Source organism: Chelonoidis abingdonii, chromosome 4 (genome assembly GCF_003597395.2).
Source record: "Chelonoidis abingdonii isolate Lonesome George chromosome 4, CheloAbing_2.0, whole genome shotgun sequence".
Classification (NCBI taxonomy): domain Eukaryota; kingdom Metazoa; phylum Chordata; order Testudines; family Testudinidae; genus Chelonoidis; species Chelonoidis abingdonii.
This window is the reverse complement of record NC_133772.1, coordinates 110,226,556-110,237,978: the sequence shown is the minus strand read 5'-3', so window position 1 is coordinate 110,237,978 and position 11,423 is coordinate 110,226,556. Positions and strand designations below refer to the sequence as shown.

At 49.1% G+C, this 11,423-nt stretch overlaps 1 protein-coding gene across 5 annotated transcripts in view; it reads left to right on the top strand.

Moving 5' to 3' along the window:
• AREL1 (apoptosis resistant E3 ubiquitin protein ligase 1) overlaps window positions 1-5,914 on the top strand; it is a 29,254-nt gene extending 23,340 nt beyond the window's left edge. For 4 of the 5 annotated variants that reach the window (XM_075065537.1, XM_032801982.2, XM_032801989.2 and 1 more), the window contains 3 exons: window positions 1,012-1,101; window positions 2,203-2,378; window positions 2,690-5,914. In XM_075065537.1, the coding sequence (XP_074921638.1) occupies window positions 1,012-1,101; window positions 2,203-2,378; window positions 2,690-2,792 (369 nt within the window). In that variant the 3' untranslated portion in view covers window positions 2,793-5,914. The remainder of the gene's footprint in view (window positions 1-1,011; window positions 1,102-2,202; window positions 2,379-2,689) is intronic. The other variant, XM_075065536.1, reaches the window with a different exon arrangement.
• The last annotated feature ends 5,509 nt before the right edge of the window (window positions 5,915-11,423 follow it).

Sequence of the window (11,423 nt, the reverse complement as noted above, 5' to 3'; positions counted from 1 at the left end):
GATCACTTGATCATTGCCTGTTAGCTTCACTCCCTCTGGGGCACCTGGCATTGGCCACTGTCGGTAGACAGATAGTGGGCTAGATGGACCTTTGGTCTGACCTGGTACGGCCGTTCTTATGTTCTTGCAAAGTGTCTCTTCTCCAAACCTTCCCCCCTCTCCTTCCCTCCCCTCCATTGTGAGCATGTGTATCTGAGGGAGAAGACAATGAGTGTTGTTTGGGGGAATCCTCCTTCTCTCTCATATGTGCTGGCTTCAGGGATAATAATGTGTCATTATTGTTTATAGTCCTAATCAATGGGTATTTGAGTCATGGGTTCAGATGCTCTTAATGCCCCCTGGGGTAGTAGGAAGGCTAGCCAGACTGAATGCTGCTTAGGACAGGTGAGATGATCTTTAGAGGACAGGGCCAGTTCCTTTAGGTCACTCTTCTACCATAATATTGAGCCCAGGGCAAGGCAAAGCGGTACTGATCAATTTCTCTGCTCTCCATTTAACATCTAAGCCTAGATTCCTTGGTGCACACATCCCAGTTCCAGCTCTGAGACTCACCGCTTTGCATAATCTGTCTAATACTTCACTTTCTACAGTGGTCATTTGGGAATCCAAACATGAAGTCTTGTTTTATGGGTAGCTGTTACCATAGTCAATTTAGGGTACGACAAGGGGGCGCTCTCAGTAGGTGACAAGATTTTAGAATAGCAGTGGGGCGCATAGGATTCTTAGCCCCCTCCTCTCAGTGTTTCCCCTATTTCCTGGTTTTGGAGCTGTTTTTTCCCATTCGCCTATCTTACATCCAACAGGAGAAGTTGGTACTGCATGAGATACCATCCTATCTCTTGATTGAGATCATGAGGTCTTACTAGATTTGCGTATGTCCTGAGCCCAGGACTCTGAGTATCCTGCATGCCTCTTAAGGGCACAGAGCTGACTATTGTAACTGGAATAATGGCTGGATTCATGGGTACTTTGTGCTACTGCTTGTGTAACTGCAGGTCTTTTTCCTTTCAGCTGCTGATGTGTGGTACTGGAGACATCAGCGTCTGTGATTTTAAGGCTCATGCTGTGCTGGTGGGAGGATCCTGGCACTTCCGAGAGAAGGTAGGTGGGAATCTTTCTTCTTCCTCCACTGAAATGGGTTGACTGTCTTCTGTGTCACTTGGGCTTCATATGGAGACTACCTGCTGAAAGCAGGAGAAGCTTCCAGAAAGAAAAACTGGAAAGAACTTGGAGAAGAGCAGAGTAGAAAAGCAAGACCTGGGCCTGGTGATACAGACACAGGAGAGCAGACTTTGCATTTGGAAAGGGGGCGTACAAAGAGGACAGAAGCCACTGAGGGCAGAACTGGGGTGACTGGACTGCAGCTGCAGCAGGGGAAAGTTCAGTATTTGTATTGAGCAAAGAAAAGGCAACTGTAAGAGCATTTCAGCACTGGGCCAAGGCAAGTGTTGGGAATCTCATCAGTGAAGATGTTCAGGGTGATATACCTATCTATCAGGGATGATTTGAGGATTTTTCAGTCCATGTCATTGTGAAGTAGAAGGTTGGCAGCCAGTAGAGATTCCTGAGCAAGTGACCCTGGACTTATTCCAGGAGCATATCCCACCCTGTTGAGGGGGGCACATGAGACTGTCTAGAGAAGTGATGGGAACTGCCAAAGTGTCCAAGAGGGAAACAAATTACGTGAGTGACAGACACTAGAACTGTTCTCCCTTCCAACCTGCCAAGGCACCAGAGGATGTGAGAGAACAAAAGATTAGCTAGTGCAGGAAGCAGATATGGATTTCTATCTTAAACCTTAAAAACGCATTCAGCATTTCCAGTCAGGGCTTTGGAGCTGTTCTGGCTCCGCTCCAGCTCCAGGCAAAAATCTGCAGCTCCGGAGTTGTGCCATGCTCCAGCTCCGGGCGCTGCTTCAAAGCTCTGTTTCCAGTAGAGAGGCTCACCTATGGTGTGGGAGATGGATGAGACATTCTTAGTTAATAGAGGTGGGTGATGGCAACAAGGGGTAAAGGTGGCTGATGAGAACTGACTATGCAGTTGTTCCTTATCTGGTTTGCCCTTATAATAGAGGCGGCTGTGGCAGTTGGTAGAGCTACTTTCTTGCAAGACATTTTGCCTGCTCTTCTTCTGGTAACCTGCCATTGTACTTGTGTGACCCTGCTTCCCTGATCTGGCTCTGCCATTACTGGTCCTTGTCAGGTCATGAGGTGGTTTTGGACCGTGGTCTCCAGTTTCACGCAGGAGGAACTGGCCCGGCTGTTGCAGTTCACAACTGGTTCCTCTCAGCTGCCTCCAGGAGGGTTTGCTGCGCTCTGTCCATCTTTCCAGATCATCGCAGCTCCAACCCATAGTACTTTGCCGACAGCCCACACCTGGTGAGTGCCTTGGCCATTGAACTCCCTGCAGCATGTGTGTGGGATTACACTGTGTGCTTCTGAATGGCGAGTACTTCATCTAGTGGCACGCCTTGTGGTGAGCTGCCAATACTGCGTGCCAGGTATGTGGGCACCTCTGATCTGTGAGCTGCTGGTAGTAAGCATGTGGTGGGCAACCTGTATATAATGGATGACAGCGTGTGGTGGACACCATGTCATCCCACCCAAGGGCAGTGAGCAGCTGGAGGTGCCTGTGGTGGACATTCCCCCACTGCACAAGTGGTATGTGTTAATTATTTTTCTTTTTTCAGTTTTAACCAGCTGTGCCTCCCTACTTATGACTCCTATGAAGAGATGCACAAGATGCTCCAGCTGGCCATCAGTGAGGGATGTGAGGGCTTTGGCATGCTGTGATTCCCTTCCCCATCCCAGCTTCCTGGCTCTCCAGGGCAAGGCGTAGCTCCAGTCCACTGCTCATTCTTCCCTTCACAGAGCAATGGAGACAGAGCACAGACTCTGTGCAAAGAGGTCTTTCCGTGTCAAGAGTACATCACCAAGAGCATGCCTCATGCCCTCCCCTCACTCCCATCTCAGAGTGGTACGGCAAAAGAACTGTGGTACTTTTGTCAGGATAGTATGGCACTGGGATTTCCCAGGACTCTGTGCATCTGTCCCTCTGGGAGGAGAGAGCCTGTGAGCAGGAGTTGCAGTGTAGCACAGGAGGAGGTCTATGTAGTAGTCAGTACTGTAGCTGTTTTGGGCGAGGATTAGCTTGAAGCTCTGTTGGAGATCTGGCACGTGGGAAGCCTTAACACCTTTTCATGCTTTGGCCCAAGTCCTTCTGCTGATGCTCCCCTATATTTTATGTAACTCCCCCTGTATTGCATGTCTCTGAAGGGCACAGGCTTGTTTTCCCATTCAGTACCTGACCCATTAAGTCTTCAGTTCTCTTCCTTTCACTTGCACTGGAAGCTGCTGTTTCTTGCCCTTGCTGAAGAGGAGGGAGAGCAGCATCTGCTAGAGAGAGCACCCCAAAGGAACACACTTTCGTTAGAGCACAAGCACTGGCCCTGGCAGTGACCCTGTACTACCTCCGCCAAGGGCTGGCAGCAGGAGAGTCCTTCTGTACTGACAGTGGCTGGTACAGGCCTCTGCTACTAAGCTGGAAGAGGAGATTCTCCTCCAGTAAATGTTTCTGAAGGTGGTCCTAAAGTTGCACAGGAAGCTGTCCCACACCCCTTGCCTTCCTTTCTCTTCCTCAGGAGAGGGGATGGGTATGAGTGTGTGAGCCTTCAATGCTGAGCACAAATGCCTCTCCAGTGTTCACCTTCATGGCATGTATGTAGTAAGTGATAGGCCAGCTGGCCAGCAGGCAGCTGCTACAGTGTGCATTGGACTTCTGTTTGTACAGAATTACAGTTGGGGTGATGGTATTGGACAGAACCCAGTACCTCAGCCCCTGACATTCCGCAGGGTCTTGGCTTCTACCTCTATCACATGGCAGCAGGAGGCAGTGCTTGAAGTATGCTGGAAGAACAGGAGAGTGTTTCCCAAAGTGGTATTGGTACCTGGAGAGCAGCTGGCCTTCTCTCCTCCCAATCCTCTGCTGTTCTCTTCCTGAGCACTGTTCCCTGCTGTTCCTTCTAGTGTTGCAGGCTTTCCAGTACACAGGGTACTAAACTGGAGCATCTCCCAAACAGACACTGAGTAGCCCACGAGGTGGCATGTTGCACTAACCATTGTCCAGATTACAATTTGGGAGACAGTATGAGCAGCAAATTTATAACTACCAGGTTCTGTTATCTCTGACTGTCTGCTCAGCTCCTCCCATTCCAGCGAAGTAAAGGAGTGAGGAGTCAAGGATCCTAGTTTGCAAACTTTCCAGTTTCAACAGTGAGGCCAAAATGTGAACAGATAATTGAACTCTCAATTTGCCCCTAAAGTGCATCTCTTCAGGTCAAGAGTGGAAGCACTTTGGTGAATGGTTGGTGTGTGAAAAGAACTTGGACTGCCTGTGCTGAATGCAGTCACTGGAATGAGGAGGATTCAGGATCCTGGGTTATTTCAATCTAGCATCTCTAAGAGCTAATTTTAAAAAACTAGATAAAATAAATTGTGCCATCACCCTCAGTCCCTTCATTCTGCTGTAGCTGTAGCTGCTTTGAACTGGGCAGGACTTGTGAGGTCTGGCTTTTAAGATGGCTCTTCACTTTTCCAATACAACTTACTAAATAAATTAGGAATCTTGGGAGACATTACAGAAAAATGTCTTTTTTATTAAAGCAGTGTCTTAATGTTCTTAGGAAGAGTTTGCATCACATCTCTACAGAAATATAAGCCATTGCGGTGCCCAAACCAGCTGGAACGCCAAGTATTGTCGTGGCTCATCGGGATTTCCCAGTCTTGTGGGTTAATTCCCTCTCCGGCACTGAAGTGCTGGGAGACAGCCTGCTAAACAGCTGGTGCAGTTCCTTCCTGACTGATCACTTTAGCAGTGGCTACTTTGTCCCTTTTTTAAAACAGGCTCCCTTTTTGTAAGGTTCTGACCCCCTCTGGGGTTCCAACTTATTTGCACTCTGGATGGCTTCTATGGTCAATGTAGTTGAGGCTCTTGTATACTGTTCCACCTATTCACTGCTCTCCCTAGGGACCAAAAGAAGGTGGCGGTGTTGCTCCGCCCAACTCTTGTTGGTTGGGGAGGTGCAGCATGGTGCTGTTCCCTCATTGCAGTCTTATGTCTTGTTCTTTGGCCTGGCAAGGGCCTTTCGAACCTTGTGGTTATAGGCTGATTCTGCTGATGACATCTTCCTCAGGAATCCTCTCCCTCCTTCTCTAGTGCTGGACTTTCCACATTGAGGACTGAGTGGCTGAGCACTGAGTAGCTTCATCTGCTTGAAACAGCTCCATAATCCTCACTGTGGTACAGCCAGCACCGCTTGCCTCTCTGCAGTTATACAGATGCCAAGGAATTTCTTTCAACACAAGTGCAGTCAGAACTGTGATGGATGCTGTTAGTTCTTATTTGATAACCTTTCTTTATCGTTTCCGTAAGCTGTTAGCTGGTCCCATTTCCCCCAGGGCTCCACCACTTCTGCGGTAGAGCATCTTTGTCCTTAAATCTCTTCCTTCCTCTTCCCAACACACCCACCTTATATGCTGCCCTTACAGTGACACCAGTTTGGGGGCAAGGTACGGAATGCACTGTGGTCACCTGTACTGTGTGTTTTCTGCTGCAGAGGCTCCTTATTTTAGTTAGTCCCTTAAATATTCCCACCTTATTGAGGGGCTTCAGTAGAAAGTTTTTGGTGCATGGTACTATCTCAGACAGATTCCTCACTTTGGAGCTGCTGTAGACCTCACAGGGCCTGGCCTCTGCCTGTATCTGAGAGTCATGTTGCATGTTTTAGAAACAGGGACTAAGAGAGAGAGGCCAGGCCCAGTTCTAGCTGGCAAGTTCCAAGTGGAGTTCAGCAGGTTCTGGAAGCCCATGGATTTTGTAAATAGTTTGTATAATAAATAAAATATTTTAAAAATGCTGCTGTCTTTGTTTGGAGTTGTTCCTGAGAGCACAGACATGACCTAAACTGGTTAGCTTTAGTGTGAAGAGTCCTCTTCAGATCTTCTAATTTCTCACCATGTCTGTCCCCAGGATTGGCCAGGGCCATCTCACCCATCCCACTGACTTCTGGTAGGACTGACTAAATCAAGGACCTGGAAATTGAACTGAATTCTGCAGCAAGACTAGGTGGCTTCTGTGGTGCTTCAGGGTGTGTAAGGGTTCCCGTCGGGCAAGGGGTCGCCCTTCACCCTCCGGGGCATCTGGGAACCAGGCCGCCTCACTGCACAGCAAGCAGTTCAGTCCATACAGCAACAAAGCCCGTACTGGCTCAGGGCGGGGCAACAAACACAGGTACAGGGCTCAGACCCTCAGGCAGGGCTGAGCAGCAGTTCAAGTAGGTTTAAAGGCCTCCTCAGGCCAGGGAGATGGGGAGTCTGCGACCCCTGGAAGGGTGGCAGGGGGGGACACAAACCCTCCCACTCCACTGCGTCCCAGCCTGGGGCCTTAACAGCGACAGGCAGTCTGCTGCTGGGTCAGTGGGGATCCTGGCCACAACACATTGACATGGGTTCTGGCATTGCTGCAGCCAGACTGGGGTTGGCTGCCCCTGGGCTACTTCCACTTTCCCCCTCCTCGAGTACCTGAGTCGTCGTCGTGTCGGCAGAGGGGTCAATCACCTGGGTACGACGGGTGGGCTCAGTGAGTCCTCCAAGTCAACAGCCCCCGTCTGGCTTGGCTTCTCCCCCGGGTAATGGGAGTGGGGCAGGCTCAGCCAGTCCTCCTCTGGGTAGCGAGCGAGGGGGAGGCTGGGTCAGCCGCTGCCTTCTGCGGCCTTCTCAACGGGAGCTCAGTCATGGATGTCCAGCCTGGCTGACGGCCGGGGCCTTACTGAGCTCGGAGGGCCCGCCTTTGTACTTCCGGGTCGGTGCTTGACCTTTTGTAGGGCGGGCCCAGAGCTCTGTAGCTCTGCCCAGTCCGGCCTCCAGCTCTTGGTCCTCTGGGGCGCCTGGGAACCAGGCCGCCTCACTACGGGGCAGCAGGCTGGAACGTCTGCAGCAACTTCTGGTGAATCCAGAAATGAGATTTTTAGTAATCTTACTATACAAATGAATAATAGGGTCAGTTTCTGAGTTAATATTTATATAAGTGCATTTCATTATACTCTGTGCTGCTGGTATTTACACTGAATTTGCTTAGCTGCATTGTAGAAGTTGTCGGGAGAAGCTGGAGGTTTTGGTTGGAAGGGTGGACAGTTGGAGCTTATGGCACCTGGGAAGTTGTGGCAGTTTTGGGCTGCGGGATATAAACTTAGCATCTGGAGGTTTCTTCTGAATGATCAACTAAATAGTTAACAGTAGACAAACTGTTTACTATTAGGCCTCAGGGTCAACATTCCTTTACCATGAATCTAAGAGTTGTTTTCAGGCTGTCTGCAGGCTAAGATTAACAGCACGATATTTGTCATTATGTTCATGTTTGGAAGATTTTTCTTGTCAACTATAAGATCTAGAAACATAACTTTAAAAATGAAAAGATTATGGAGGGAGTGGATTCTGTGGCCACTGCCTTGTGAGCTGCTGATATCGGTATTGCTGGATGTAATGCTGTCAAAGTGTATTTTGGAATTAGCCCAAAGTCTTTGGTTTAGTTCCTCCCCCTTCTCTTGTAGGTATAGTTCTTATGGTTTCTATATGTCCCTCTATGTGCTGGCAAGTATCCTAATGTGTAATGAAATCAGCATTCCCTTCTCTGACTTTGGCCTATATTTGTCTTTTAAGCTGTGAGTGAGTGCTGGCTGCTGGATAGAGTGAGCAGAAGGTGTGGATCCCAGAGTCCCAGCGGTAGTATTGCACTGCAGAGTTCCATCTGGCACCCTTCAACAGGAGCAAGCTCTCATTTTGTCTGGTGCGGAGAAGTATGAGCTCAGTTACTACAGTAATGAGTGCCATGAAGAACCTAGAGGGACAGAGTCACAGTATCCCCTTAAAGTGGATCAATCTGGGGCTCATGGTTTTCGATGAGTGCTCTCAAATGTGGGTAAATAGCCCAGATACCCCCTGTGGAATGATCAAAATGATTTCCAGCTGTGACTGTATTCCTGTTCCAGACAAGCCACATGCACCATAACTAGTGTGACCATGGGAAAGGATCAAGGTGGAGGCAAGAGCTTTTTGAAAAACTAACTGTTTGACTGGACATGAAGGAAAGGGAGCAGCAGTCTGAATTAGTTTAGCATGAAGTAGGTTCTAAAGTTTCTGCCCCTCTTTGCAGCAGGTCGGGTGATGTCATCTGGCCATCTCCGTTGTCTTGTTCACCAATTCCTTCTGATGTCATGGAGACGGAATGGTGTCAGTGACCTTTAGCCAGGTCTGGAACCTCAGTTCATCCTAGCATCTGTGAGTTTGCCTTGACCTGGGACTGGGCCAGAAGAAGTTCTAGCTATGCATGCATCTCACAAGTTCTGCACGCACTTTCCTGTGTTCTTTGTGCCTACAGGTAGCTGCACAAAGGGAAATACTGCAGACTCCCTGACTGTCCACACACACAGCCCCTTGGCCTGGAATGCTAAAGAGTGAACGTGCTGCTTGGGAACTTCATTGTCTGCAGCATTCTCTCCCTCTCCTAAGTTTTGTCTGCAGCACTACAAGCACAAAGCACTCACGAGGCATCAGGAGTTTTTTTCAGCAGTACTAAGGGAGAGACTGGTTCAGGGAGGTGCTGTTTTGGGGGGAATCTCACTACATGAAAGGTTGTTACAAAGAGGAGGGAGAAATATTCTTAATTTCTGAGGATAGGACAAGAAGCAATGGGCTTAAATTGCAGCAAAGGTGGTTTTAAGTTAGGGTGGTTAAGCACTGGAATAAATTACCCAGGGAGGTTGTAGAATCTCCACTGGAGATTTTTAATAGCAGGTTAGACAAGCACCTGTGAGCAGACATGCCAAATCTGCAGAAAAAATGCAGAAATTGGGCTTGTTTTTGCCTTAATTGGCTTGAGAGTTGCTTGTTGGCTAGTTTTTGGCTGTAGCTTGTTACTTCTTTTTTTTGATCGGCGCCCGGGGGTCAAGCAGAGGCAAGGTGGGGAAAGAGGGGTGCACAGCGGGCCCACTACAGTCCAGACTGCACGCTGGGGCGATCTAGTCACATAGAGTGTTGGGGTTTTGGGGGATTGGCTTGTTTTGGCCTTGTTTTGAAATGGGATTAGCTTGCTTTTTAGCTTATTGTGGAAGTGGGGGTGCTTATTTACCATGTGAAAGTTGGCAACTGTGCCTGTCAGGGATGGTCTAGATCAGGGATCGGCAACCTTTGGCATGCGACTCACCAGAGTAAGCACCCTGGCGGACCGGGCCGGTTTGTTTACCTGCCATGTCCGCAGGTTCGGCCGATCGCAGCTCCCACTGGCTGCTGGCTGCCATCCCAGGCCAATGGGGCTGCGGGAAGCGGCGCAAGCCAAGGGATGTGCTGGCCGCCACTTCCCGCTGCCCCCATTGGCCTGGGATGGTGGGAGCCGCGATCTGCCGAACCTGCGGACGCAGCAGGTAAACAAACCGGCCCAGCCTGCCAGGACGCTTACCTTGGTGAGCCACGTGCCAAAGGTTGCCAGTCCCTGGTCTAGATAATACTTAGTCCCGCCTTGAGTGCAGGGGACTGGACTATATGACCTCTCGCGGTCCCTTCCAGTCCTACAATTCTATGATTCTCTGATTTTTATAATATATTAAGACAAGTTTCAATCAGTCTGGCAGGCAGCAGTCCTACCTCCAATGATGCTGTTTGTATCTTCTCTGCTGTGCTTCCATCTCACTTCACTGTGGCATTGTGCCAGAAAGAAAGTAAAGGGGAGAGCCTCTGCTCTTACATTTCCAGAGCATGTGATTATGGGGCCTGTAGAAGGATACCCCATAGACTAGAAAGCAAAGTCTGGTAGATTCTGCTCAGTTTGCCATGGAATCCGCCCTTTGCTGCAGAATTCTGTGCCAGAATCTGAGTTTTTTATTAGAAACTTTATTTATTTGTTTTTTAATTTATCCCCTTCCCCTCCTCCATAGGTTCTGGGCCCTAATGTGCTGTGCAGTTACACGGGAAGCCATTATCTCTGCTCTGAAGAGTTTACAATCTTATTGTAAGCTGGGAGGGGTCACCATACTGATTGTGTTACTCATTTCAGACCTAACTGATTACAAATTTCCATTTAAAAAAAATGTAGCTGAAACTGGTCTTGGAATTTTCCAGGTGCTGGACCTTCTAAGAATTTTGCTATAGAGTATGCCATTGCCTAAGTCTTGGAGTACTGCACACCGGATCCAAACTCAAGGGAGAAAGCTTTGGCTGCCTTTTGCTCCTTTTGTAAGGCATTAAACAATCTGAACAAAGAAATCTGAGTCCCTGAACTCAATGAGAGATTGAGAAGCTAGAATTTGCCTATTGTTGCTCAGGAGAGTTTTCTCAGATGTGCATGGAGGCCAGGGCGGGATGGAGGCAGTTCTTTGAAGGAGAATCTCTGGCTGTATTTTTGGTGGCCACCACCTGACTTCTCTTTCCCTCCCCACTCTGGAGACAACTCTCCAAATAATGGTGCAGCTGTTCACTGAATTTCAGGTTCTGTCATACTAACATTTTTTGGAGACCTCAGAAGTGATACACTTCTCCCTCGGTATAACGCTGTCCTCAGGAGCCAAAAAATCTTACCGTGTTATAGGTGAAACCGCGTTATATCAAACTTGATTTGATCCGCCGGAGCATGCAGCCCCCGCCCCCCAGCGCTGCTTTACTGCGTTATATCCAAATTCGTGTTATATCGGGTGGCGTTATATCGGGGTAGAGGTAGGTGTGTGTGTGTGTGTGTGTGTGTATATATATATATATGTGTGTATATATATATATATTTAGACTGGTCTTAAAGGCTTTGTGGACCAAATGGCTGCCAGTGGGGTCACCCTGTGCTCCACTGACTGAATTGTGATGCTGCGTCAGTGGGTCATGCCATTTGTAACAATGGTGGAAAAATACACAGAAGAGCTATAGACACTCCTTCAGTCACTTTGAGAAAATGGTACTCCTGGCGGAATTTTGCTCCACTGCCCGTGCGCAGAATTAGTTGGTTCTCTGCAGAAAAATGACTTTCTGACAGGGAACCAAAGGGAAGCTGCAAGAGGAGCAGTCATGCACCACTCCGTAGCTGTGCAGGAACATCGTTTCAGGCACCCGGAGCAGCCAGTGGAGAGAGAAATCACCACAGGGCTGGGGACACCCCAGCCAGGGGCACCTACCCTGAGCCGAGATCAGCTGCTAGTCCTGGCTGGGCTGGAGGCAGGATGGGACTTCCTCTTCCCCCTCAAGGAGTGGCTGGGGCTGTCTCAGACCCACCCCTAGAAACCTCCCACAGCTGCAGGAAGCTCAGTATCCTCCCTTGCTTCCTTCCCCCATCCTCCCCCACAGCTGCGGAGGGAGGGGTCACTGTATGGGGAGCTACTCCTCTATCTGCCC